General features: G+C 39.6%; 2 protein-coding genes and 1 long non-coding RNA gene across 3 annotated transcripts in view; 2 read left to right on the top strand and 1 right to left on the bottom strand.

Moving 5' to 3' along the window:
• LOC145438745 (uncharacterized) overlaps window positions 1-27,383 on the bottom strand; it is a 139,299-nt gene that overhangs the window by 54,387 nt on the left and 57,529 nt on the right. The window lies entirely within an intron of this gene.
• Window positions 465-7,941, top strand: LOC145438729 (uncharacterized). The gene is made up of 3 exons (XM_080316081.1): window positions 465-934; window positions 4,014-4,142; window positions 7,089-7,941. Exons 1-3 carry the CDS (start codon window positions 549-551, stop codon window positions 7,921-7,923), a joined length of 1,350 nt encoding a protein of 449 aa, XP_080172207.1. The 5' UTR covers window positions 465-548; the 3' UTR covers window positions 7,924-7,941.
• On the top strand, window positions 18,606-26,985 carry LOC145438730 (uncharacterized). Its single transcript, XM_080316082.1, has 3 exons — window positions 18,606-19,207; window positions 22,958-23,086; window positions 25,770-26,985. The coding sequence occupies exons 1-3, from the start codon at window positions 18,852-18,854 to the stop codon at window positions 26,602-26,604; spliced, it is 1,320 nt and encodes a 439-aa protein (XP_080172208.1). The 5' UTR covers window positions 18,606-18,851; the 3' UTR covers window positions 26,605-26,985.

The raw sequence follows: 27,383 nt of genomic DNA on the forward strand, positions 1-27,383 counted from the left end.
GGATAATCCGAGGATTATCAACGAAAAACTCAAATAACTCCGATTCGACTTGTTGAAATTGAGTCTAATTTGTTTTGCATCGTCTCTGAAGACAGCTCAACAATTTCATGGTGTTGACAGAAAAATTTAATATTTTTTTTAATTTTCACTAATAAATTAAAAAACTGAATTGGATCTGCGGATCCTTACACTTGTTAGAATTGAACCAAATTTGGTGTGCAGCATTTTTTTTAGGGTAACCTGACAATTTAGTCACTGAATGGCTGGAATCCAGCAAACAAATGAATTTTTGAACAGCCATAGTGCACAGTCTACGATTAATATTTGTTTTGACATTGTACTAGAACTTGGCGTGCCACTAATCGGGACTGGTATTTAAAATAATAGCAACACCGAACAGTGCAGACCAACCGAACACCACACTTCACCGAAAGCGAACCATATTTATTGGCATTCGCATTTCCTCTTCTCAACTGTTTAGATTTAGACTTAAAATCCTAAGTAACGTTTGATGTTTAAGGAAGGTAATAATCGGAAAATCTGACGTGATGATCATGAGGATGAAGAGAGGTACTACCTCGGAAAAGATCTTGAAACGATGTTTCATCTTTGCCGTTATTGCCTTTGTAATAGTCGTCTTGTTTTACCTTTACTCCAATCCCACACGACCTGCCCTTGCTCCTGCATTTCCCCCCGTATTTCCCAATACATTTCCTCCGTACAAACCTCATTTACTATGCGAAAGCGTCATGACAAATCTCACAAATGGCAGATGGATTCATTGGTCGAAATTCATCACTGATCCGCATTCCGAAGAGTACAAGCGACTGAGTGACGAAGAGAGAGATTTTGACGAGCATATGACTGAGTTCCGAATACAAAGAGGAATTCACACGAAATTATGGAGGGATGACATGAAATGTGGGGTGAAAAAGTAAGATGTCGGTTCCTCGATTAAAATTTCAAAACAATCGGATGTTCTACCATTTATTATTATATATGAGGGGTTCTTCAGAGCTCACGAGCCCTTGAGGGATTGCCAGCAAGTTTTAGGGGTTCCATGAAAATGCAATACGTCATCAAGACTCTACAAAAACAGATTATCCTGAATGAAGTCGTGATTGAAACTGTGAATATCTTGACTATTCCTTAGATATCATATTTTAGGCAGGGTGGGCACTAGCAACGCAAAAAATCAAAATTTCCGATTTTTTTTCCTAGTAAAAAATATTAACATTGCATCTCTGCTGGCACCTCATGGACTTATTTCACCAAATCAATAACTAGAAACTGCAAAATTTCAATTTTATTTCCCTTTGATAATGCGGGTCGGAGGGGGGGGGGGGTATTTTCAATTTCCAACCAAAAGATCGCATGTTTCGTCCAATATCTCTATAAAATATAGGGTTTGACTGTTATAGAATATATCTATCTCTATTAACTCCGGGTTCAAAATTTGTTAGATTGTTGTCAGTTGTCATTCAAGCATTCTGGCACTCATTCTTATCATTACATCGGTAACACTTGCTCATTGACTTTTTACTTTGCAAATGTTTTAAAGTGTTTTTTTTTTCAGTTATAAAAATTTGTTATGTCGTATCCAGGGCTGGGGAGTCGGTAAATTTTACCAACGACTCCAACTCCGACTCCGACTCCCGACATTTTTAATATACCGACTCCAACTCCGACTCCGGCTCCGACTCCGACTATTTTTTCAAGAAAACTCCGACTCCGACTCCGACTCCAGCTTCGATTCCAGCAGTATTGCAAATTTATTTCGAAAATTATATGCCACAGTGACGTTTAAATAACTATCATATGACCATTAAACATTTGAAAACATATGATTGACGATGACATGCAAAATTGTTTCATTGTGGCACAGCTCGAATTATTCAGTATGCAATTAGCATAAAAGAATGCTTTTTTAAATATCCTTCATTTTTTCATGTTTTAAAAGTTTTTATAACATTGACTCTCTAATATCCTAATATGTATGAATCATTCAAACATGACATAAATCCAATCCTGCACGATTGAAATGCCGATAAAACAATCGAAGTGTAGCCCTTGTGTATGAGTCAGTAACTAATACAGAGATGTAACTTACTAATTTTCTTATTACACACTATACTAATTATAAGCAAACATATACTGTCACTACTAACAAACATTGTTTGAAAACGAAATTTAGGAAGTAATGAAATAGCATATATATACATGCCCTCAGTCAAGTATTCAAGGATTAGGACGAGCAGTCTTTCTTAATCATTCGTTCAACCAAAACAGATAAGCTACACTGCAAATATATATATTTTTTTCTAATGAGAAGCAGCGTTTCGTTATTTTTACTTCAATTTGACAAAACCAGACGGTGTATTTACTCTTTCATAGTATCATGGTATAATTCGAAAAATTGCATCTATTTGTGACTGCATCGCGAAGATGCGCATTGCGATTTTCTTCCTCTACGCCAGTGCTTCTCAACCGGGGGTCCGTGAAGCATTTTCAGTGGGTTCGCGAAGCCTATAAATTCGTAAAATTGACAACCTAATTTTTATTTATTTCTTAATTAGGAAAATCATGAGCCAGTTTCGCTTCGTACTTGCTAAAACTTTAGGAATCACATAATTAAAATCGTCGTCTGAGATGAAATATCTCACTGTGTAAACTTATTTTAATTGACAAATTATTACCAATGGCCTGCTGGTGCAATCATATTGCTGTTTAGAGATGTTTTGTTGGGGTTTGCGAAAAAATGAAATGTTGGAGATAGCAAAATGAAACAGGGTGACATCGAAATGCTCGCAATTTTTTTCGATTTGGAGTTGGCAGTCTCAGCGAATTAGTAAACAGTCGTTTGAAAAAGAAATTTCTAAATTTTTTCTCGATGTGTCCTAATGAAGGAATTGAAACCTTGCCACGAAATCCATTTTCTTCTGTGATAAAATCACTAAATAACTTCAATATGACATGCTAGATAGAAATGACTAGGCTGGACATGATATGATCATTTAAAATCAACACCAAAAGCTGTCGTCGGAAGCGTTGTGCTTTAATATTACATTCGCCACCAATGTATCTTTTTGAAAATGGACTTTCGGCACTCTTCATATCAAATCGAAGAAGCGAGTTTTCAAGACAATAAATACAACTGGAAAATTCCCTTCGAAATAATAAGATTGTCCTGCATATAGTGTGCTGTTAGTGTTTATTACTAGCCTCCAATTAATATATTTGCAGATGACAGATGACGGTTGCACGATAATTGAGCTAACTTTGAACGAAAACTTGAGGGGGTCCACGGGGTCCGTGACGGTCCGAAAGGGGTTCGCGAAGACAAAAAGGTTGAGAACCACTGCTCTACGCAACTGCATTTGAAACAAAAATCAATTTAAAACACGCTTGTTCAAAACAAGGCCCTTATTTAAAACATGTTCTATATTTTTTTTATCCATGACGTCATGAATATTCAATTGTGACGTCATAATGATTTGACATTGACAATTGAAAATATAGGGTAAACATAGGTCCTTTAAGGAAATATCTGTACCATAACTGTTGAACCGACCATTTTGAGGGTTCCAACCATCCCATATGGATATATACATCGTCTAAATCGGGTGGCATGTGTCCGTAGGCTCATACAATATGTTTTTTGGGAAGTATTTACACAATTATGGCATGATTTTACAACTTTGAAAAAAACACAATTTTTTTTCAAGGCCGTTGTTTAAAACACTGTTTGAAACATGTTTTAAACAAAGTGTTTTAAAACACCGTTTGTTTTAAATGCAGCCCTAGTGCTACAGCTAGAGACCCGATCGCTGAAATTTAACATAATGGGTCTTAATCGAAAGCTAGTGTCGCACTTATAAGCTATAGAATTAGTCTGTTGTAGTTATGCTGATTCTGAATCGACAATGTACTCACGATAGTAAAATACACCCAATTGTATCAGAATGGATGAAGTCTAAAGTGCTATTCTCGTGACATCACGTTCTTTTATGCAGCAAGCAAACAAAACCGAAAGGTAATGCGTGGGGAGGAAGTGTCGGAGCCTGGTGCGATGCCAAGAGCGATCGGCCGTGCTGCAGTGATGAGGACGACGGTGTCTGCGGAATAGAATGCCACTGTCAAAAGTGAGACTTTACGACTCTAGCAGGCTTATACTAAATAGATAGGCGGTGGCGATAATATATCAGACAGCTGTTCTTAACCGTGGTTCCGTAGAACACAAGGGATTCCCTGAAACAGTCTCACGGGCACCATGGCGCCATTGTGACTGTTGTGGAGATGCCGTGGCGTACTCCGGCAAGGTTTGGGTTCGTATTCGAAATCCTGTCCAGCTGAAACGCCAATTCCATATCCAATATTTATAAACACAGTTGTGGTTAAGCAATTGGTATCACGCTTTTGCGTTTCCAACAAACAACACGATGGTACTTGTCAAGGCGGTGTATCGCATTTATGAACTGGCATCTGAAAGGTAACAACTGATTTGCGAAAAAAATAAATAGCCATCATAATGTTTTCGTGTTGTGTGAAAATTATATTTTAATGGATTTTTTCTTTTAACACTATGTTGACGCACAGTATAATTTTGTGCACCAATATAATATATGGTATTGTATTATATGCGTAGATAGATTGTGGTAGCTTGTTGTTTTTATGAATCAGCGAACATGTGGCATGCGAAGGCTTGCAGACTAGTGTAACTGTTTCACAGTTAGTAAATGTAAATAAGCACCGAGCTAGAATTATACAAGTCTATCAAGTAGCCGGGAATTCTTATTGATATAGCATTGACCTGTCGCGAGTGTATTACCAATGCATATTGTACCTTGTACAAACCTTTCACGCAATATCGCTGTGTTATGGAAGCTTGACCAAATGATTTTGAAATCACATTCCCACTTACGGTACGTTATCTTAGACATTACCCTAACTGAACCATGTGCGCGTAATTCAAAACAAAGCTATATATTGCTATATTGCTATTGCTTGAACACCCCTCTATCGTCGACTTGGACGCATTGGAAAATATTACGCATTCTTAACATCTACAGTAGGAATAATGTATAAATTCAATAATTCACCTCTCTCTACACAACTATTTTCAAATCTGTAATGATGTTCGTAGCTATAACAGACGATCTGCCGCAAACGCTATAACTTCGTATGTCCCTAGGGTTGCATTTAAAACAAATGGTTGTTTAAAACACTTTGTTTAAAACATGTTTTAGGCAGTGTTTTAAACAAAGGCCTTTAAATTTTCTTCAAGGTGTATAATAACGCCATAATCGTCCGACGTCAGTAGGCTTATACAACATGTATTTAGGAAAGTATTTACACAATTATGGCGTTTGTTTGTTTGTTTTGGGGTATTCATGGTGTTTGTCGACTACTATGGTCATTTACACCAGGCCGATATTCTTCTTATTTTCCGTAACTGCCGACTTATAGCACGGCCCACCTCTAGGCTTTCCACCTCTAGGCTTTTTGTAAGACACCGCTGACGCGGATGAGGTGGCGAGGAGGAGCCTAAGTGTTGGAGGTTTACCTAGGCTCCTCCTCGCCACGTCATCCGCGTCAGCGGTGTCTTACAAAAAGCCTAGAGGTGGGCCGTGCTATAAGTCGGCAGTTACGGAAAAGAAGAAGAATATCGGCCTGGTGTAAATGACCATAGTAGTCGACAAACACCATGAATAGAGGGATGGTGTGAACCTCTGAACGGTTCAGGTTCGTGTGAACGCGAACCTTTTTGAAAGGTTCTGTGTGAACGCGAACGTGAACCTCATGACGTCACGTGACGTCATATTGCTAATTCCAACCCTATCTTTCAATGAAGCATTAGCCTATATTAATGTTCAATTGTACACGATACCTAGCGACGACTCGGGCCACATAATGCCACAATGCTGAAGTACATATTGGCGTTTTAAATGTCGCCAAATGTATAAACTGAGGCAATCAAATGATATAATAATTCCATAAAATCAATATCTTCCGTCGCTTTGCCGACAATTGCGACGAGGACTTGCCAGGGAATATAAGCTTACGCCTTAACGGTCTAGGCCAGACCGTGCAATGTAGTCGGCGTCTGAGTATTGTTACATTTATATTGAGCAGAGTGTAAAACAGGTTTCTATACTTGCCCCCGATATTACCCCATTAAAAAGTTATACGGCAGTAGCCAACACCTCAATCGCACGGATTTGGTTTTAATGATACATTACCATGTGAAGTCAAGATTGACCCCGTACGCCTGCTTGATTTTTTACATCACAAAACGATATCAATCTCATTGATTGGTTGAATAAGCATCATTCGCTGACTACATGTAGTGTATTTCGCTCGTGATGTGGTGGGATTGCGGGTCAAGCTCACAGCAGAGAGTCATATCTAGTTTTCGGTTTGCAATCACAAACGGAAAGCCAGATATTTCGAGCAAACTTTTGTAACAAATCAAGTAAAATTTTTGAGATTGCCAAGGTGCATGCTCGTTTATTGTTGATTTTTTTATGCTGCCAGCGCTGTGCGTAGAGTGGCCCGCAGTCGAAATGCAATAAATTTGAACCAAAGATGTTATAATGAGTGAAAATTGTAATATATGAAAAAGGTTCACAGTGCTGAACCTACCAAGGTTCTGTTGTGAACGTGAACCTCTAAATTTCCGAGGTTCACACACAGAACGCGAACGTGAACCTCACGTTCACACCATCCCTAATGAATACCCCAAAACAAACAAACAAACGCCATAATTGTGTAAATACTTTCCTAAATACATGTTGTATAAGCCTACTGACGTCGAACGATTACCACCCACCCTATCTCTCTCTCTCTCTCTCTCCCCCTCCCTCTCTCTCTCTCTCTCCCTCCCTCTCTCTCTCTCTCTCCCCCCCTCTCTCTCTCTCTCTCCCTCCCTCCCTCTCTCTCTCTCTCTCTCTCTCTCTCTCTCTCTCTCCCTCTCTACCTCTCTCTCTCTCTCTCTACCTCTCTCTACCTCTCTACCTCTCTCTCCCATCCCTATGCATATATATAGCACATAACCAGGTATCCGACTGATATCAGCGCTCAATTTCAAGGTGCATCGATATGAGAGAAATTCTACACGCGGAGTACGCCAGATGGGTCCCTTTCGATGAAAGATGCCGCTGGCGAAACTTCACCGCAAAGGAAGCTTGCGATGTAATTAGTAGATTCTCTCAAGTTCACATCATCGGGGATTCTTTCGTCCGCAAAATGGGAAGGGTTATGATATCGATGCTACGAAACGATCGCAACCGCGCCATAGTTTACAAGAACTATGACGAAAACATGAAAAATAAATGTGTCGGCGACGATCAGCTGTATTGGACAGAATGCGCGTTGGGTAGCGGAACTTACAAACAACTTCTAGTCGACGAGAAACCTCTCTGTGGCATGGACCTGTCACGCTTTCTGCTGCATAGTAACTACGCATTTGACGCTGGAGACAAAACCTTGTCACTGGTGAAGGCTATGGTTGGAAAGCCAGGCGGATTAATAATCTTAGGAGTGGGCGGTCACATGAATTGTCACGCAAAGGCAACATACGAACGCGTGCTACAAGATTCTGCAAATGTAATCAATATGTTTTACGAATCTTCACCTCCTCGTACCATGAAGTGGCCTCTGATTATATACATGTTTCCCGATACGCCTGATGTATTGAAATCCCCTGATTATCGAGCCGCCAACGGAAAAGTTCCCTGCTACAAGTTTAGCGACGAGATGACGAAATACTTGACGGACGCTGGCGTCCCATACTTGGATTTTAGACGTATCACGTCGAACGCGCATAGTTATGATGGCACGCACCACGGCATAGGCGTGAACGTTCAAAAGCTGCAGGTCTTATTTAACTACCTTGATTCGTTAGATCTGCATTTGATTACGTAATTTATGATATTTTAAAATACTGCCTATTCGCTCAAATCTGTTACCAAAATATCAGAGGCGTCCACCCTGTTTGGCCAAAGGGCCTCATGCGCGGTGTGAAAATGACTGCGCGGGATATGTTAGTGTTGATGAACTTATGCATTAGTCCTCAGCTAGTTACGAGACTGCAATAAGGGCGTGATTAGGATCGGGCACTAGGCGAAAGACGCGACTTTTTATTATCCCAGATTCCGTGGTCTGGCTACTCACAATATTATGCCGTAACCCTGACTATACTTGAGGTCGTAGCCAGAAAAATGGTGGATGGATAATGATGATAATGATGATGACAAAATTTGTCAACGCTAATGAAAAAATTCGGACAATAACATTGGTATTTGCCTATATGAGATCAGATTTACTGGTATATAGAGATGATGGAAGTGGTGACTAAGTAGGTTAAGGTTCCCCATGGCACACGATCGCGAGTTAGGTGTGGTTAGGTTCATTATTTACTTTGTTATGTTTATTACGAGTACTATATCTTGGAAACACAGTCGCTACTAAAATTATATTGTAATCGCTCACACGTACCAAGCCAAACAAATATCATTTGGTGATTCCAAATCACATTTCTTCAATATTTTCCTCTGTGGGTCGCGTTTGTACCGATAGGATTGCAAAAACTATATACTATTTGGACATACAAATGGACAGCAAGTTCATTTATTAAGCACTCTTTTTTCTTTCGTAGTTAGATTATGATCATATTCGGACGGTTGCTCCTGATTTCGCGGTCATAGTTATAACTGCAACATCACGCAGGATTTTCACTTGGTCGTTACCTGCCACTGGTGCTGGACTGTCATCACGTCATCACACCAATTTTTGTCGAAGTGTCGTGATGGTAAAATGTTTGCATAATTGAATATGAATGTAGCGACCGATCTTGTTGTGTCTCCATATGCATTCGGTGGCCGCAATCATTATTTTCTTTATTCACAGTAAAACTGGTAAATGCACGTATAATCCGGAGAGAAACCTGCCCCCAAATGCAAATGGCGATATTATAGTAGATTTTTAAAATTTGAATAATGCTATCATATCGTTATTCCTATGCAATACATGAAGAGGTCAGATTACAGAATTGCGGTACATGGAGAATTGGCAAGGGTTGCACAGCATAGAGATTATTTTATTATTTTTCAACGGATGATGCTGTTTGCACGGCGGCCAAGATGATTGCAATGTCCCAATCAGGTAAGTGGCATGTTCCTTGATAACGCTGTATACTGAAGGTCTAGTAAACTCGTTATCACAAAAATGCCCTTAAAATTGTAGCCTATGTGACAAGGAAGCTGTAGTGTATATATATCGACACTGTAACGGAGTTTTCGAGGTCATCTGGATAGGATCGGTGTCGAGATGCGGTAAAAGTTGGTATAATAGCTGCAATGTAACAATGATGTCAATAAATAATTTACGTAAACTTATCAATTGGTAATTTCGTTGTGCCACAAGCGTGCGACACTTCTATGATAAATTTACGAGCAATGTTCGCACTATTCTGATTGTCTTTTATGCTTGAAATAGCACTTTGTGCTATTGTGATTGTCTTTTGCTTGAAATATCCCGGCATTCCGGTAGCAAAAAATAAATTGCTTCAATTCCAACACTGTTACTTTCCTGGCCCGGAACCGGGATCACGAGCCTATCCTACCGCACAGTAGCACAGTGAGCTATGTCTGATGCAACCCTGAATGTTAATTGGGTCCAGTTCTGTCAAATCGTTGAGCACTGATGCCCCTCTGAGCAGACGGGCAAAAATAGCTGGAATATAAGTAAGGCCCTTTCGCGTCGAAAACTATCAATATGTTGTTGTAAAATCATACTAGGGTATTTTTACCTCTAGTCTCTAATGGTGACGGCGGTTTTCGGTGCGAGTGCTGACATTTATTGCTACTTCTACTTGTAATTGTGTAGAAACGTAAAAACTAACGTTCAATAAAATGTTGGTACAATTAAATAGTATATTCATATTGAAATGAACCCGAATATTTTCGGCTGACACTCGTCAGGGGTAATCGTCAGCAACTAGTAGAGAATTGGAAAGAACATTGTATATCAACAATCGTATCACAAAATATGACGTCACCAGCATGAAATTTCGAATGAGAGAGCGTTCAATGTACTATTTTTAGGTGATACACGAACTCCTTTTGTTGGCAGAGTTTTGGTTGATGTATTTTGATAAAAGTTGATTCCAAGGCACACAAATGGAATCAACTTTTATCAAAATACATCAACCAAAACTCTGCCAACAAAAGGAGTTCGTGTATCACCTAAAAATAGTACATTGAACGCTCTCTCATTCGAAATTTCATGCTGGTGACGTCATATTTTGTGATACGATTGTTGATATACAATGTTCTTTCCAATTCTCTACTAGTTGCTGACGATTACCCCTGACGAGTGTCAGCCGAAAATATTCGGGTTCATTTCAATATGAATATACTATTTAATTGTATATTGAAGTTCTGTACCTCCAAGAAGCTCTTCAAAATGGTGGTACTGCCACCCTCTGAGGACTCACAAAAATCAAAAATACAGCATCATTCTTTCTTCGATGAGCAATAGCGGCTCTCCACAAATGAAGTGATCCGATAACATTTAAGCAAGCGGTCGTACTAAATTTACGACCAAACAAAATTTCATTGTTTTCATTCATGCTCCCGTGTCGGGTCCTCTTAAAACATTTTTTACAAGCATCAGGCATTGTATGTTTGTATCCATACGCGTAATAATGCATGTGAAATTTGCATAAATTCGAGTATTCCCTGAATCGAAGCCTTTGTAAAACATTGTTTTATACAGGCTGTTTGACAATACGCCTCACCAACAATGTGCGCGATGCACCCGTGAGATTATAACATTCGGATAACTGGCACTGTTATGTTCTTGATCTTGCTTGAATATTAACTCATAAGACGAGGTTGCAATATCAAACCAGTATATTATCAGCAGAACAACAACAACAACTTGAGGACAGGCGTCACGATCCAGAGTGCAGTTAAACGAAAGGCAGTGAACAACAGAACGCAAGGGTATAAATAACAGCACGAAACTCGAGGAAATAATGATTGTTGGTAATTACTAGTCGTACAGAAATCAAGGGTTGAACGACACCGAACGTAAATGCACAAACATAACAGGCTCAAACAACGGAAGGATGGTATTAGAGAAGGCATTAAAAAAAACGCATTAGGATTGAATAGAATCAGTGCGTCACATCACTGCCTTCCGCAACGCACCCTCTTGCATGTACTAAGACGTTTTGCGATGCGCAGTTTTATAGTATAAGAAGTGTGAAATTAACGCGAGGGTCGCCAATTGAAAATCAATCCATTGGTTGAATTGAATGCGGGAAGGATATAGAAAATGCGACGCAGAAAAATTGGAGTCAAAGGCAGAGAAGGTGTGCTGTAAAGTGTAGGTAGGGTTGCATTTAAAACAAACGGTGTTTTAAAACACTTTGTTCAAAACATGTTTTAAACAGTGTTTCAAACAATGTGCCTTTAAAAAAATTTTTTTTCGAATGTTGCCTAATTATGCCATAATTGTGTAAATACGTCCGAAAATCAATCTAGTATGAGCCTACGGAAAATTTATACCCCACATAGTCGACGTATACGATGTGGGGTGGCCGGAACACTCGAAATCGTAGTCGGTTCAACAGTATTTGCACGTAGATATAGATCATTGGTACGGAATGGGTATTCTAATGATGATGACCGCCGACCGTCAAATGCTGCATAACGATATATACTAATTAACGATATTTTTGGTCTGTTTATGACAGTGATCGGAAGTACTTTTCGTCGAAGGAGCCGTATTTACCCTATATTTTCAATTGTCAATGTCATTGTCAATGTCAATGTAAATGACGTCATTGCTGAAAAAACAATAAAAACATGCTTTAAACTAGGGCCACTTACCGTAGCTACCGCATTGCGTATTGCACACGCAAAAGCCGGTGTTGGTCTGTGTTATTGTTATCTATGTTTCATACATAGGTGATGAGATGATGATCTCGTGAAACAGTGTACAAAGGCCCAATGTGGCCGACGATATGGTTTGTGATTTTGGAAGAACGGAATAAAGCATTGTGAAATGCTGAAATTGATTTCAGTATTAAATTAGTGTAGTTGTTTCAGAATAAGCTATTCGCCTGTACCCAACAACACTATTCCTCCCTAGCTGAAAAGACTTCGGCCATGGAAACATCGAGGGATAGTAAGCTGATATGAGCATATTGCTTTGACCAAGACCGAAGCGCATAGAAAACGGCCTAGGGATTTCCAACAAGATCAATATGTAGGATGAGATAGTCTTTCAGCTAGTAGCATGTCTGCCTATCCCCAATATCGATTCGTTAGTCACTGAAAAACCTGGTCAGGTATCGTTCGCAGCTCATATAGTTCAAAATGAAATGAAGTCAATGATCATGATATTTCGTGTTTTATATGTACTTCCTTAATGGAATATTACTCCTTTTGTGGTAACCATGCCAATCGCCCATGTTAGTGGGCATGGCGTTGTACTAATGTAACGTTTTAATAGCATAGTTGATGTGTGGGCTATTTTGTCTCAATAGTGCATGATTGCGGCCCGCGGCCTCTCGAAATTTGAAAACTGACCCGCGACCCGTTTTGAGTTGGCGACCCCTGCAGTTTTCCTGCATGGCTGAAAATTCGTTCCGGTGTAGCTAATGTTTGCAGTGATGCCTACGAGTTCTTGAGCAAATGCCTTAAGATGAGGAATACGGATTTTTCTTGTCCAGCAACTCAAAACATCACAGTCCATGCTCTCACGATCTGCCTCGATCTCTTTCCACTTCGTTCTCGAATATATTTTCTTAGGTTAGATCTAAAGCAATCATCCTCTTTTTTCTTGATGTAGTTAACGGCATGAAAGTGAACAAGCCTATGGGTTAACTATCTCTTTTTTCGCTGCTGTTCTGTTTGTGATCGAAACTAGAATGTTGTTCGCAGACTAAAAGCTTATATGCCAGCGTGCTGGCTATTATTCGTCACAATAACTACTATGATGCGATGGCTGCTTGGCACTGGATTTCCCTGTGTGAGAGGGATATTCTTGTTAACTCGTTGCAAAATGCTGCGGACAACGAGGCATTTTTAGGAAAACAATAAATTAGATCAGAATTAAAGTTGGAGCATCGAAACAACTGACATATTAGATTAGAATTAGAATTAGAGCATGTGAATATTTGACAAATTAGATTAGAATTAGAATTGGACCATAGAAACATTCCACAAATTAGATTAGAGTTATAGATTAATGGCATTTCGCTCTAATTTAGTAAAATTAGACGACTAGAATTTTCTAGTCGTCCAAGTCTGCGAGCGTGGTCTCAGCACATTTAAACGCATCGAGACTTTTCTTAAAATCAGAATGAGTAAAGATAGGCTCGATACGTTAAATGTGCTCACGATTCTCAACGTTGTCATTCTGGTTATTCCAAATTTCAATGCACTCGTATTCGAACATTTTGCAACTATGAAATCACGCCGCGCGCAGCAAGAGGCCTACTGATATAAACGTTATAATATGCAGGTATTACCTGCTGTACTTCATATTTTATTCCGAATAATTTGAAATACGCCTATAGTTAGCCAGGCCTAGGGTTGCATTTAAAACAAGCAATGTTTTAAATAAAGGCATTTAAAAAAATTGTGTTTTTTAAGTTGTAAAATCATGCCATACTTGGGTAAATACTTTCCCAAAAACATGTTGTATGAGCCTACGGACAGTTACCACCCGATATAGCCGACGTATACAATATGGGATGGTAGGAACCCTCAAAATAGTCGGTTCAACGGCTATAGTACGTATAGATATTTTGTCAAAGGAGTTGTATTTACCCTATATTTTCAATTGTCAATGTCAATCCACTATGACGTCACAATTGAATATCCGTGACGTCGTGGCTTAAAAAAATCAAAAAACACATGTTTCAAACAAGGGCCTTACTGTTTTAAGCATATTTGTTTCAAATTGATTTTTGTTTTTAAGGCAACCCTAGTTCTATCAATACCACATACTTTGCACAGTTGTGAATCTCTGCATCCGATCTTGCGCAGATGGTACTTTGGTCGTATTGAATGAATCATACATATTTTACACTGTTCAGGATGCGTTGGTGTTACGTATAGGCAAAATGAAGCAAACGCAGGCCTACATCTTAATTTAGCGATTATCAGATGAAGCAGCACGACGAGTGGAAAGTGAGTAGATGATAACCATTTGAAAATCCATTCATTGATGGAATTGTGTACGTTCACGAATAATCAGGATAGATGCGGCGTGCGGCACACACTAGCTAGTTTCTAAGGCGGAAATTGGACGCAGTGCGAGGCTGCCAGATACTAGGAAAAGCATGTCAGTTGATTTTTCTTACATTAGTCGATATTTTGAGAAATGTTGTGGTTTATTGATGTCTTGTTTTAGTGTTATTAGTGATAGTGGCGAAAAGTCGAGGGGAAAAAAGTTCATTCTTAGAGAGAATGGTATTCCCAATATGCAAAACCAATAAATCCTCCCACGTCTGCTGTATGCCATTATTCTGCATGATGCACATCCTTGTGCGCAATCTTTGAAAGACTGACGGGTGATAAGCACCTACAATCCTACATTTTTGTTCGATGAACAACGAACTACAACAATCCCTTATATGCTGTGGTTAGTCTTTATGATAGATCCAGTTACATGTGCTTATATGGTATGACTCCGATACGCATTTCGAATGGACAATATGTTGACCTCAATTAAATGTTTTCTTATGTGGATCAGTACCGTCCGTGAATCAGACATTGGTTAATCGTGATCGATTACGACGATTACAGCATAATCGACGTAATCGTAGTTGCAATCAATAACATTTGAAAAAAAAATTAGAAGTAACCGTAATCTTAATCGAATATTTCACATATACAATCGATTTCTTGTAAAAGAACGATTATTTTTACTTGAAAAGGACTATTATGACATGATTCATGAACAAGAAATAGTGGGATATTATATCAGGTTATTGATCGAAGAATCGTCGGATTACCAAACTCAACTGCTCATTATTTCATCACAAGTACTATACCTTTGCCCGTCATATGCGCAACGAATTATCCACAAGTAGTAAATTGATAATATGGACTGTTTTAGGTGATTATACTCGAAAGAACCACCGCTATGCCGTATGTCAGGTTATCAATACACAAGACTGCACTACCCCTCAGGCGGAGGATAACAGTCAAGACGCTGTCTATAGTATCAAATAGTAACGTAATTATTGGTGTTTTGTTATATTGTTGCTGCTTGGCGAGGAGAGGATGTATAGCTATGTACAGCGGAAATATATTTGTAATTTTCTGCTCGTCAAATAATACGTGATTATCTTCACATTGATACATTAAATACCAACCGCAGCTCATATAAATCATAATCGAGTTGTTCTTTGCCCTCACTTGTGGCGGAAGCTCTATCTGTATTAAGTGGGTGGTAAGATAGGCACACGTATGCTCAAATACGAGAAGCAACAATCGTTACAGCAGAATTTTATACCCATTTCATCCAGTGACATGTGGTGAGTTTCAAGGTTGGTGAGGCAGATTTACACATTAGTAATATCCACCCGCAGGCTACGCAACAAGGTGTTATATAAATACATATCAAAAGTTGAAGGTATAGCTAAGGACGGAAAATACATAACAGATATATCAGGAAGGGAATGCATTTGCTTTGCACTACATGTTGGCAACTACCCTTTTCATACTGCGCCGTCGGTTTGCGAAGTCGAGAGAGCATTGTATAACTAGGCTCGGATTGCGGGATTGTTAGCTAACAGTAGGTGAGGCAAATCCATTTGTGCCACTTCTGGTCCTTGTTTCTCTGCGCTGTCATTGTACGTAACAATGCCCAATTTCACATTCCCTATCGGTTTTGAGGGGATCTGGTGACCTGAAGTCAATAATATTTAGATTTCAGGAATCAGTGCGACAATACCATTCGACAAATTTGGATCTGTTTATGATGAAATGCGCTATCACAGGTGAGGCTTGGCCAGTCTGTGCCTCACCTTTTCTATATTTTTTGAAAAAATAAATAAATAATTCGGTGATTTTAAAATGTTTCAAAATTAGTCATTCATGAACAATTGAACATCGGTGGAAAATACACATATAACTGTGCTGCGTTAATTTTGAGGTTACTAAAGTATTGACGGTTCTTAGTGAATCCAAAACTGTTATCCGTTTTCTTCAATCAGGTCCAGTTGTTTGGCAAATTGCATTTGAATTTTTGGAAACTTCAGTTTTCAGCGTTATGCGATTGAGGTTTGTTTTTGATATTTCTTTTGAAAATTCTTCAGAATAGCCAACACAAATGAAAAATATTTGGTGACTTGAAAAATGATTTCAATACTTCTTGGGTCACAGGCCGGTTATACACTAAACATCCATTTCTATGTCTGTTGAACTCGATGGCTGATGATCACAACTACAAACAAATTAGCTGGCCGCACAGAACAAGTTTTTCACCAGATTTTGAAACTGTCAAATCTGCTTTCTTAGTTGATCCGCAGAATATTCTTTTGCCACCTCTCCACATTAAACTTGGTCTCCTAAGACACTCTACCTGGGCACTTGATAAAGATGGCCGAACCTTCAAGTTCCATGAGATTAAATTTCCCCGCAGATTACCGTTGGTGCTTAAAAAGAAATCAACATAAATCCAAACACGGAAGAAAATCTTTTGAAGCGACATTTTTGTCATCATGAATCATTTGTATCTTATATTGTTATTGTATTTATCGTCGGAATATAATCATGTTCCGCACAACGCTTTCTTCGTTAAGCTATTTTGAACACTTCGTTTTCATTTCACACTTCACACATTGATGTTGGCAAGGATTTCGCATTTAAAACACATTTGTGATGGTACCTGTTTACGTGTCTATAGTGTAACATATTAACTTCTACCTTCTTCTGTTTTGTTGAGTACCATTGAACAAAATTACGATTTCTTGGTTAGTTGTAAGTGACTTTTTTTCAACTGTGTCACTATATTTTTTCAGTATTTCAAACGGCTGTCATTGCAAAATCCTTGAATTCAAATAAAAATACCACCTGGCAAAAATTGTCAGCATTCATGACCAATTGAGCTACCACAGAAATTGGTTTCTTTGTGTACAATAATGACCAAAGCTAGCATAATCGAATATGTGAAGTAGAAAAAACCTGGCCCGATAAAAAAAAAAACTGGTTGCATTTCTGAATTCAGCGCAAAAAATTGATTCAGAAACAGTTAAAATATCTTTGACCTTTGAAAAACGCAGCACAGTGTAATTATTATTGGTGTTGCAATCATTGAAAGTGAGTACGACGACGCACTGCCTCACTTGCCCCCCCCTGGCCGCACGTAACTGACTTTATCGAATTCTCATATGGCCCTAACGGGCACCAATCGCTTTTCTCTATTCTGAACTCAATATTTCAACCGCTAATCCGCTAATACACCGTCTTTAGTGCTGGACACAGTGATTTGAGTCGACGAATCTGAATGAGCATTAAATCTAATAATTACAGTCGAGTGGAGGGAGATGATATTGTCGATTACTAGAATTATTTTCCATCGTGGAAAGCTGCAAAGCTGGATTGGTCGTACAGCAGCTGACAAAACATGCAGCACGAGACTACGCGCGTTAGTGGAACTGACATTGTCTGTGAAGCAGCGACCAACCCACGTCATTGTCAGAAACACTATAAAAAATAGATATGACAGGAAAATACCAAATTATACCAGCGCGTCGAGAACATGTACAGCAGCCTACATATGCACAGAAACAGCGATTAGGTTCACATTCCACTACAATATTTCACTCCGAGTCGCGAGTCAAACCACATTTCTGAAATACCAAATCAAGTAAAGTAAAGTCATTTTTGACACGTGGCTCGAGCCCAGTGAAGTCATTTAAAAAAAGTTCTGTATTCGATGTCAATACCATGATTACTAAGCAACAACAGCACCTGAACGATACGTTTAACCATAGTGTCCTATATGGTGTGGACACAAGCAAATCTCACGGCTCAGTGAAATTGGTCTACGTCACACTTTCCATTTGGTCAAAGGCCACTTTACGGCCCTTTTTGACCGGCTTGCCGAGCGCTAAATTCGATAAAACGGGTATCAATGGAAAGCTGCTGCTGTACTGATTACGTAAATATGAATTATGTTCTTCTCAGGGCCCTGGAACCCCCCAAAACCAACTTCGAATTTTGCATTGTGATCGAGTTTTGACATTGTGACGCAGCAATTATGTTCGGGAAAACGAGAGTGAATCTAAGAAGAAAGAGCCAGGCAGCATTTTTGCGTCACAATTCAAAACTCGATTACAATGTGTCCACACCATATAGGACAATATGGTTTAACAGACAGAAATTACATCATCGCTTACTTGAGGCCATACAGAATGTTTAATCGTATTGAATTTCATTACTCAGGAGCATGGACTCTCGTTACTGATGACAGTCACACGGAAAGCTCTTAATGAAGGAATGAAGTATATTAAGGTATAGCTGATGCAATCCTAGACGGGTTGCTGTTACTATAAACATGAACACTAAAGTAAAATAAATACATACATAAACATGAAGTTAATATCAGGGAATGGAACACCACAGTAAATCCAGCCTTGACTATTCTGCCAAATATCTTGTGATGACTCTTCGCATTGCTGTTCAATCGCAATATTTCGCATGTCACCTTCTCAACCAATGCGATAGCTGTTGTTTAGTTTATTTTGTAATGCATCTTAACTTCTAGTTTTGCATGAACAGATATGGTTTATAAGAAAGGTTATAGCGAGAAAATATAGGTTGATGATCATGATCATAAGTATGAAGAAAGGGATTACCTCGGAAAGAATTTCTACACGGTGTTTGGTCTTAGCTGGTATTGCCTTTGTGCTGGTGGTCATATTTTACTTTTACACCTATCCCGTGCGACCTGCACTTCGTCCATACAAACCTCATTTACTGTGCGAAAGAGTCATGACGAATCTCACAAACGGAAAATGGGTTCATTGGTCGAAATTCATCACTGATCCCCATTCCGAAGAGTACAAGAGACTGAGCTTGGAAGAGAGAGAGTTCGACAATCGTATGAATGAGTTCCGAATACAAAGAGGAATTCACACAAAGTTATGGCGGGATGACACGAAATGTGGGTTAAAAAAGTAAGGTGCCAACTGGTCGATTAAAATCTCAAAGTAATCGTATGACATAATTTTAATATGAAGGTACTATTATTATAAATGAATAAAGTTGTAATCAACCATTCTGAGGTCATATGTGCTGACAATGCCTTAATATAACTCCGTGACGTGTCGTAATTGTTACAAAATTGTTGCCTCTCTTTACCCAGCCTATACCAAATACTCTATTATTCCATGTTATGCAGAAGTTACCCACCCATGGGGTGATTGATGAATAACCTGCTTGACGCCAGTGCCAATTAAAAATAATGTTGTGGAAGGTTCATACGTCAGTTATATCACTGACGCTAAATGTTATTTTAAAAGTTTTCAGGCAATTTTGAAATGATTTTATCATAAATGTTTAAACCTCAATCACAAAATATTTTGTATGTCAGGTAGGATTGTTTAATAAACCTTTTGCCAATTTTAACGATTTCTCTCATTAAATTATTGCCCGAAAACGCGGCGCACCAAATCTGGCAAGATTCCAATCGGCAGAAGCCGTGTCATATAAAAATTGAAATTTCGGCCATTTTTTAAATTAACAGTATTAACAAATGAACACGTCATTCGACGCGACTTCTACTGAAGGGAATCCAGAGAAATCTTCTGTACAGCCTTTTCACGGCATCCTAGCAATTTAATTCGTGAAACCGCGCAGTTCAAAAAAATACGCTTCTTGAACAACACTTATATTGGAAGAACAATGCCATTCACGAAGCAGATAAGTAGATAGCAGATAGTATTCTTAGTAGCCACCCGGAGGTTAACTGGCCACACTATAGGCCCATAGTAACTCGCTTTTTCAGCCGGCTTGAGACCAACTCATGTATCTTTGACTAGCTGTTGGAGGTTTATCAAGCAGGATTGTAACCAAGTCACAAGGCTCCGAGTCACAAGTCAAACTCCCTTTTATAGCTTTGACTCGAGTCAAGTCGAGTCCTTTTTAGGGCTGGTCAAAATCGAGTACCTGAGTGATTCGATTTTGAATCACTTATTATCAGGCCGTGTTATTTTTGGCATTTCATGAGCCAGATGCCAAAACTGCCAAAAATAAAAATTTGAAAATGCCAAAAATAAGCAATTTTTGGCATATGCCAAAAAGAACACGGCCTGCCAAATAGTGTATTTCGTTCATGGTGTTGTGTTAACAGGACCGCGTTACAAGCGAGAAGAGCGTTCGTTAAGGGCAGGTTTCTTAATCTGGGCTCAGCCCACCCATTAGGGGTGAAAGCATGGTGTCCTAAATGGTGTGGGCACAGCGACATTGAACGGCTGACTGCATTTGGTTTACGTCATACTTTCCATTTGTCTAAAGGCAATTTTACGACCATTTTTGACCGGCTTGTCGAGCGCTAAATTTGATATAACGGGTATCAATGAGAAGCTGCCGCAGTACTGATTATTAAAATATAAATTATATTCTGCTCATGTAACTGGAACCCCCAAACTCAACCACGATTTTTGCATTGTGATCGAGTTGAACATTGTGACCCAACAAACTGTCTGGCTATTTCTGAGCTGCATAGTCTCGTTTTGCCAGACAGTCTTGTTGCGTCAATGTTCTTAAACAAGCTAACCTTCCCAGGACTCTTCCATGCGAGTTGGTATTATTAAAGCCACCGGAAGTGACAAAAGTCCTCCGAAAATAGATCGGTAGACTGAAGGAGAAATGATAGTCGGGCTACTAAATAGAATGTGTTGAGATAGACAACACAGGAAACTCCTGGAAAAGGATCGGGAAGAAAATTCTTTCCGCGATGAGATCGATGGCACTGGCGAAGTGATCTCTTTTCATGATGCATGGAAGCCGGTTCGGCCCTCCAAAGATTTTGAAGCTCTGAAAACCTTTTGTGGATGACTGGCAACATTCTTTCCCTCAACGGCTACTGTTGAAGCCGATATTTCCCAGATTCGCTGGGCGAGAAATGAATTTAGGAGAAACTTAGCTGACCTGAGTTTGGAAGCACTGCTACAGTGCAAACGATTTAAGTCTATTCAACAGCTGTAACAATCAGCTTTTGAGCGCGTTTGTTAGGGTTTTCTTTCTTTTTTGTTGCTTATTGGCACCGATTACGATGGATACTGCACATTTTGAGGTTCCGTTTGATATTATTAACCTATGAAATCGTTAGGTTTTTTCTTCTTCTTATTGTTTGTTGGCACTGATTATACGTGGATGCTGCACATTATGTGGTGTCTTTTGACAAACTTGCCCAAATAAAGCGTTTTTGTGACTAATTCGAGGCTGAAACTATCTCTTTAGAGTACAATGCCAAAACTGCCAAAAATAAAAATCGAAAAATGCCAAAAATAAGTTATTTTTGGCAGTTTTGGCATATGCCAAAAATAACACGGCCTGCTTATTATGCTCCAAGTCGAGTCGATTATTCGAGTATCACTCATTATGAGGTCACAACAGAATGTACTATGTCAAAGTTCAAATATGTATCTTTTATGCCACCACAAAAAGCATAATGCCTGTTTTCATCACATTAAAGATACTTTGGTATTTTTTCGACCATACCGATTTCATTGCACTTATTAACAATGCTGTGGGATGATAAAGACTTCGGAAATGTGTTATTTACAGTAACGTTCGTAGCTTTGTACTATGTGTCGTATGCTTCGACACGGCCAATCAAGGTTTCAAGGCTACCTCAGTGGAAAATAGTATCAAAACTATAATCTCGTTAGTAAATTACCTTTCAGTTGCGAGGAGCGTATAATTTCAGTACTCGAAAAAAATCGTGTTTTACTACTCGACTTAAATCATTAGAATTTATACTCGATTCAGATTCGAGTACTCGAATCATTGTGCCCAGCTCTAGTCATTTTCAATCCACCACCGAGTCGAGTCCGAGTCCAAGTCGTCGTATTGACTACTCAGTTTACAGTTGAAGTCTTGCTAAACCCATTTTTATAACTCTGTTTAGTTATATCGAATGGTTCGCATTTATAATATACTAATTTTCCTCACTTTTAGCAGTTTCTAGTCGCATTTTCAAGTACCAGAAACTATTCTTCGAAATTACAATAAAATATTGTTATTGGCCGTCCGAGTTTCGAGTCATATGACTTGGTTCGGGTCATGCAAGTCGAGTCCATACGCAAATGGAATCGAGTCGAGTCATTTCGGTATTTCGAGAAATGACTCGAGTCAATTCGAATCATCAGAAAATCGTGACTCGAGTCATTACAACCCTGTTATCAAGACTCCTCATCTCACTCCGATCCGTGCAAGATCTCTCTTACAAAAGCTTGGATTGAATATGCTTCATGTCGGGAATCACAAACAAGAATATCGACCGTTGAAAAACCTTGAATACATTGAGAATAGTTGAAGCATATTCCGGACGGGGGTTAGAAAATCATGCGGCCTCTGCGAATTGGTTGATGAGTTGGTTAAGTTTATCGTTATTTCACCGTGTTCTCAAAGAGCAACGCGCTGATTTTTTTTTTATTACAAATGAGTGTATGAGTTTTATTAACCGCATCTAATTGATTATACTCTAGCCATATCTGTGCACAATTTATCATTGAGCAACATTACAAAATCGTTGAGGCCGTGGGGAACTCAACTATTCGTTTTAATCGCTATACTTTTGGAAGTAACCTGTTGTACCTGATTCTGAATCGACGATGATCTCATGATAGTAAAATACACCCAATTGTTTCAGAATGACCCACGTCAATTGTTATTTTATGAAGCCGCGTTCTTTTATGCAGCAAGCAAACGAAGCCTAAAGGTAACGCGTGGGGCGGAAGCGTAGGATCTTGGTGTGATGCTAAAAGCGATCGGCCTTGCTGCAGTGATGAAGACGACGGTACTTGCGGAATGGAATGCGACTGTCAAAAGTGAGAACAATAGACCCGATCATACATTATACTCTCAGGGAAAAGAGTGCACATTCACACCGTATACCATCCGTGATATACGGCTGTGAATAAACTAGGGTTGCCATACGTTCGGAATTTCCCGGACATGTCCGGAATTTCACTGTTGAAACTGCGTCCGGGAGGAATTTCTAAAATATGCCTAAATGTCCGGAATTTTGAAGTAAGCTCATAAATATTTCCTAAATCCACATAAATAATATTAATTTTGGGCAGATTTATGCTACATGCAATTTATGTTCGCGCTGCGGGCGATTTAGTATTTCATTGATTGGTTTTTAATGTGGGGACTACAACCCTCGCAAAATCTGCGATCAAAAATAAATAAAAATCACAATTATTTACAGAATTAAGTCTAATTGTAATCACAATTACAAGATAACGGTGTATATTTGTATAGTCGGTTTAGGTCGTTTGGATGCTTTATTCAAAGATAGTAGTTCTAAATCTGGGGTAGTTCGCCTTTATTCTGGGGTGCGCGAAGATGTTGAACGTAATCAGCTTCCAAAATAGGCCGTGAGTAAGTCTGGGAAAATGTGCTGACCTTTAATTAGTAATCAGCTTATCAAATTTTGGGCTGCATGTGTAACGGAACATTTTGGAATTGGAAATGGAGTCACCACCATAAAAGGTTAGAAACCACCGGGTGTGCGGTGCTTATATAGCTCAGTGGTGCAGTGCGCACCGGCATTAGGCTGATAAATAATCTTATCGGTGTGACATGAACATGACTTAACGATACACAATTACACTCCATGCATTTTCGAAGTCATTATCCTCCACCAGCTTAACCGCTAACTCGGATCTTGTCGGCGGAGAGAGGATCAAATTATATAGTAATATATGGAGAAACCAATATGATTGACATAATTCATTCAAACCATTTAACGACCAGATGCATATAGAAACCAGATGCATATAGTAAGCCCCCAGAAGTTGCATCGATTACGCTGCGATGGGCCCAAGATCAGTGTTTGCTTGGGTGGGAGGGGCTGAAAAAATGTGGCTTCCGCCCTGGCTACAACTTACAACACGCCACCACACTCTTCTGAACCGGATCGTGACTACCTCTAGTCCAGCGGTTCTCAAACTTTTTAAGACACGCCCCCACTTTGATACTGAAAAATTTTGCGCGCCCCTTATTATGATATCACAAAATATTAAAGAGAGAAATCAGAATGCCAGCAATCCCAACGGATAGTTTGATGGCACTGAATAATATGGCTATTCATGAGAGAATTCTCAAATATGAAATTTTGACAAGATAGAGCAATGAGATGGACGTAAATTGGGCGCAGCGCGAAAACTTTTCAGTTAGCTGCGGCTTCGTGTCCCCTTCAGATGCTTTCACGCCCCCCCCCCAGTTTGAGAACCACTGCTCTAGTGAATAGACAAAGCTTTACTGGTGTGACGTCATGTTGATCGACAATCTACTCACACCTAATTTTAAAATCCGCTAGTGGGCGCTAAAGAGCGTCCAGAATTTGTGTTTAAACAATATGGTAACCCTAGAATAAACGCCAATGACACACCAAACCAGAACCTGCCTCACACTTACACCACGGTATAAATCAACCACAACATTTTAATTAGAATTATGCTCGCACCTATAGGGGCGTAGGATTTAACCGTGATATAATTCTGAGTTAGGTCATGTTGTCGTGTACCACCTTCACGGTGTGTGTGTGTGTGTTTATTTAAGAGAAGATTGGGTTATCTAATCCAAAATATGCAGGCATGTTGGCAATTTCAGGTCAGCAACTAGAATTGTGCATATCTATCAAGTACCCGGGAATTCATACTGATAGAGGATTAACCTGGCACGACCATATTACCAATGTATGTGCAGAAGTTTCACGCGATATTTGCGTATTATGGAAGCTTATCGAAATGATTCCAGAGTCACTGCTTCGAGCCCCTTTATTTTTCACTCATACATTCCCACCTATGCAGAACGATATCTTGGACATCCGCTACCAAAACCTTACTGAAGCAACTACAGGTAATTGAAAACAAACCTATTGCTTGAATATAACTCAAACGTCGACTTGTAGTGGGAATTAAAAGAATAAACATTGCTCAGGGCTAAAGAAATCGTTTACGGATTATAGCTAGCAACGCTAACTTTAGGCCGCATCCTCAAATCAATGCTTCCGTGGACCCGTATTCGTTTACGCAACGGCCGTACCTGAGAAAAGGCCACAAGGAAAGTTTGAAAAACTAGAGATGCCGCATAACAGCAGTCAACAAGATGGACGCGTTTGTACTGAATTAAAAGTGACGATAAAGCTGGCACGAACGTTGAGGTCATTGACGATTGTTACTGCATAGATCGTGATTTTTTCATCTGAATCACTCATCTTGTGTTAAACCGAACGGAGTACTGTTTATTAGGTCAACATCTAGCAATATGACTTGCGAACCTATGTTCGCACTGGGCGAAGAATTTTCCGAATTAACGGTATTTTGGAGCAAATTTTCTTTTTCTTCGTTCTCGAGCATTTAGGTCAAATAAAGCGGTTTTCCGGGTTATCCGGTGTTCGAATTTAGCGGATTCTATTGTATCTTGTGACTTAATCGGCTGGCGACCTCTCTTTATAGAGCATACTCTGGTACCTATTTGATATCGGCGCTCAATTCTCAGGTGCATCGATATGCGAGAAATCCTTCACGCGGAGTACGCCAGATGGGTTCCTTCCGATGAAAGATGCCAATGGCGAAACTATACCGCAAAGGAGGCTTGCGATGTCATTGGTAGATTTTTTGAAGTCCACGTCATCGGTGATTCATTCGTCCGCAAAATGGCAAGGGTCATGATATCGATGCTACGTAACGACCGCAACCGGGCCGTCGTCTATAAGAAATACGATGAAAAATTGAAAAAGAAATGTGTCGGGGACGATCAGCTGTACTGGACTGAATGTGCGCTTGGTGCTGGAACATACAAACAACTCCTAGTCGACGAAAGGCCTCTATGTGGCATGGACCTGTCACGCTTTGTGTTGCATGGCAACTACGCGTTTGACGCTGGAGACAAGACCTTGTCGCTGGTGAAAGCAATGGCTGGAAAGCCAGGCGGATTAATTATCTTAGGAGTGGGCGGTCACATGAATTGTCGGGCAAATGCAACATTCGAACGTGTGGTGCGACCCTCTGTAAATTATCTTAACACGTTTTATGAACATGCACTTCCGTCCACGAGAAAGTGGCCTCTGATTATATATATGTTTCCCGATACGCCTGATGTGTTAAAATCCCCTGACTATCGAGCCGCAAACGGAAAAGTTCCGTGCTACAAGTTTAGCGACGCGATGACGAAATACCTGACTGACGCTGGCGTCCCATACTTGGATTTTAGACGTATCACGTCGAACGTGCATAGTTATGATGGCACGCACCACGGCATAGGCGTCAACGTCCAGAAGCTGCAGGTCTTGTTTAACTACCTCGATTCGTTAGATCTGCATTTGATTAGGTAATTTAGACGGGTAAATATTACTAAAATATATCCTGTTCGCTCAAATCTGTTACCACTACATGTTATATTGGGAGGATGTGTCTGTTTCATTGGGAACAATATACTCGTTTTGTGTTCATTGAAGATCTGTTTCTCAATTTTGGTGCCACATGTTACGATAATACCTAAAGGTGTCGTCGGAAGCGTTCCGTGTTATTTTTACATTCGCCTACACCAATATATGTGAAAATGGACTTTTGGAACTCGTTCATGTCAAATCAATAACGCGGATTTGCAAGACACGACCTCGTATTCCAAGATATGCAGCTATTCTCGCTTTGAAATAATATTCTTCCCAATTTCTACACACATATTATAATGATGATATTTTCAGGAAAAGTCACTTTGTCGTTGTTTATCACTAGCCTACAGTTGATATTTTAACGAGACAGACAACGATTACACAGTAATTGAGCTAACTTTGACCTGAAAAAGGGGTTCCGCGGGTATCCGTGACGGTCCAAAGGGGGTCCGTGAAGATAAAAAGGTTAAGAATCACTTGGTCTATGACTTTGCATCTATGAAAGTAATTGTATTCATTTCTCGAGAGAAAGAGCTATGATATTCTTTTTCGCTTGCACCATCGAGATGCTTTTGACGACGGAGTTGCGATACGGCCGTAAGGTCATCTAGTCTGCGCCCCCGTTTTTTTCCTCCTCCATGCTATCCGTGATTACTGAGCGCCTAGCAGGATAGCTGCGGATATCAATTTTCGAGTCTTTGGTATGACCCGGCCGGGGA

This window comes from Botryllus schlosseri, chromosome 5, assembly GCF_051294905.1.
Source record: "Botryllus schlosseri isolate E-star chromosome 5, Bs_hap1, whole genome shotgun sequence".
NCBI classification, from domain to species: Eukaryota; Metazoa; Chordata; class Ascidiacea; order Stolidobranchia; family Styelidae; genus Botryllus; species Botryllus schlosseri.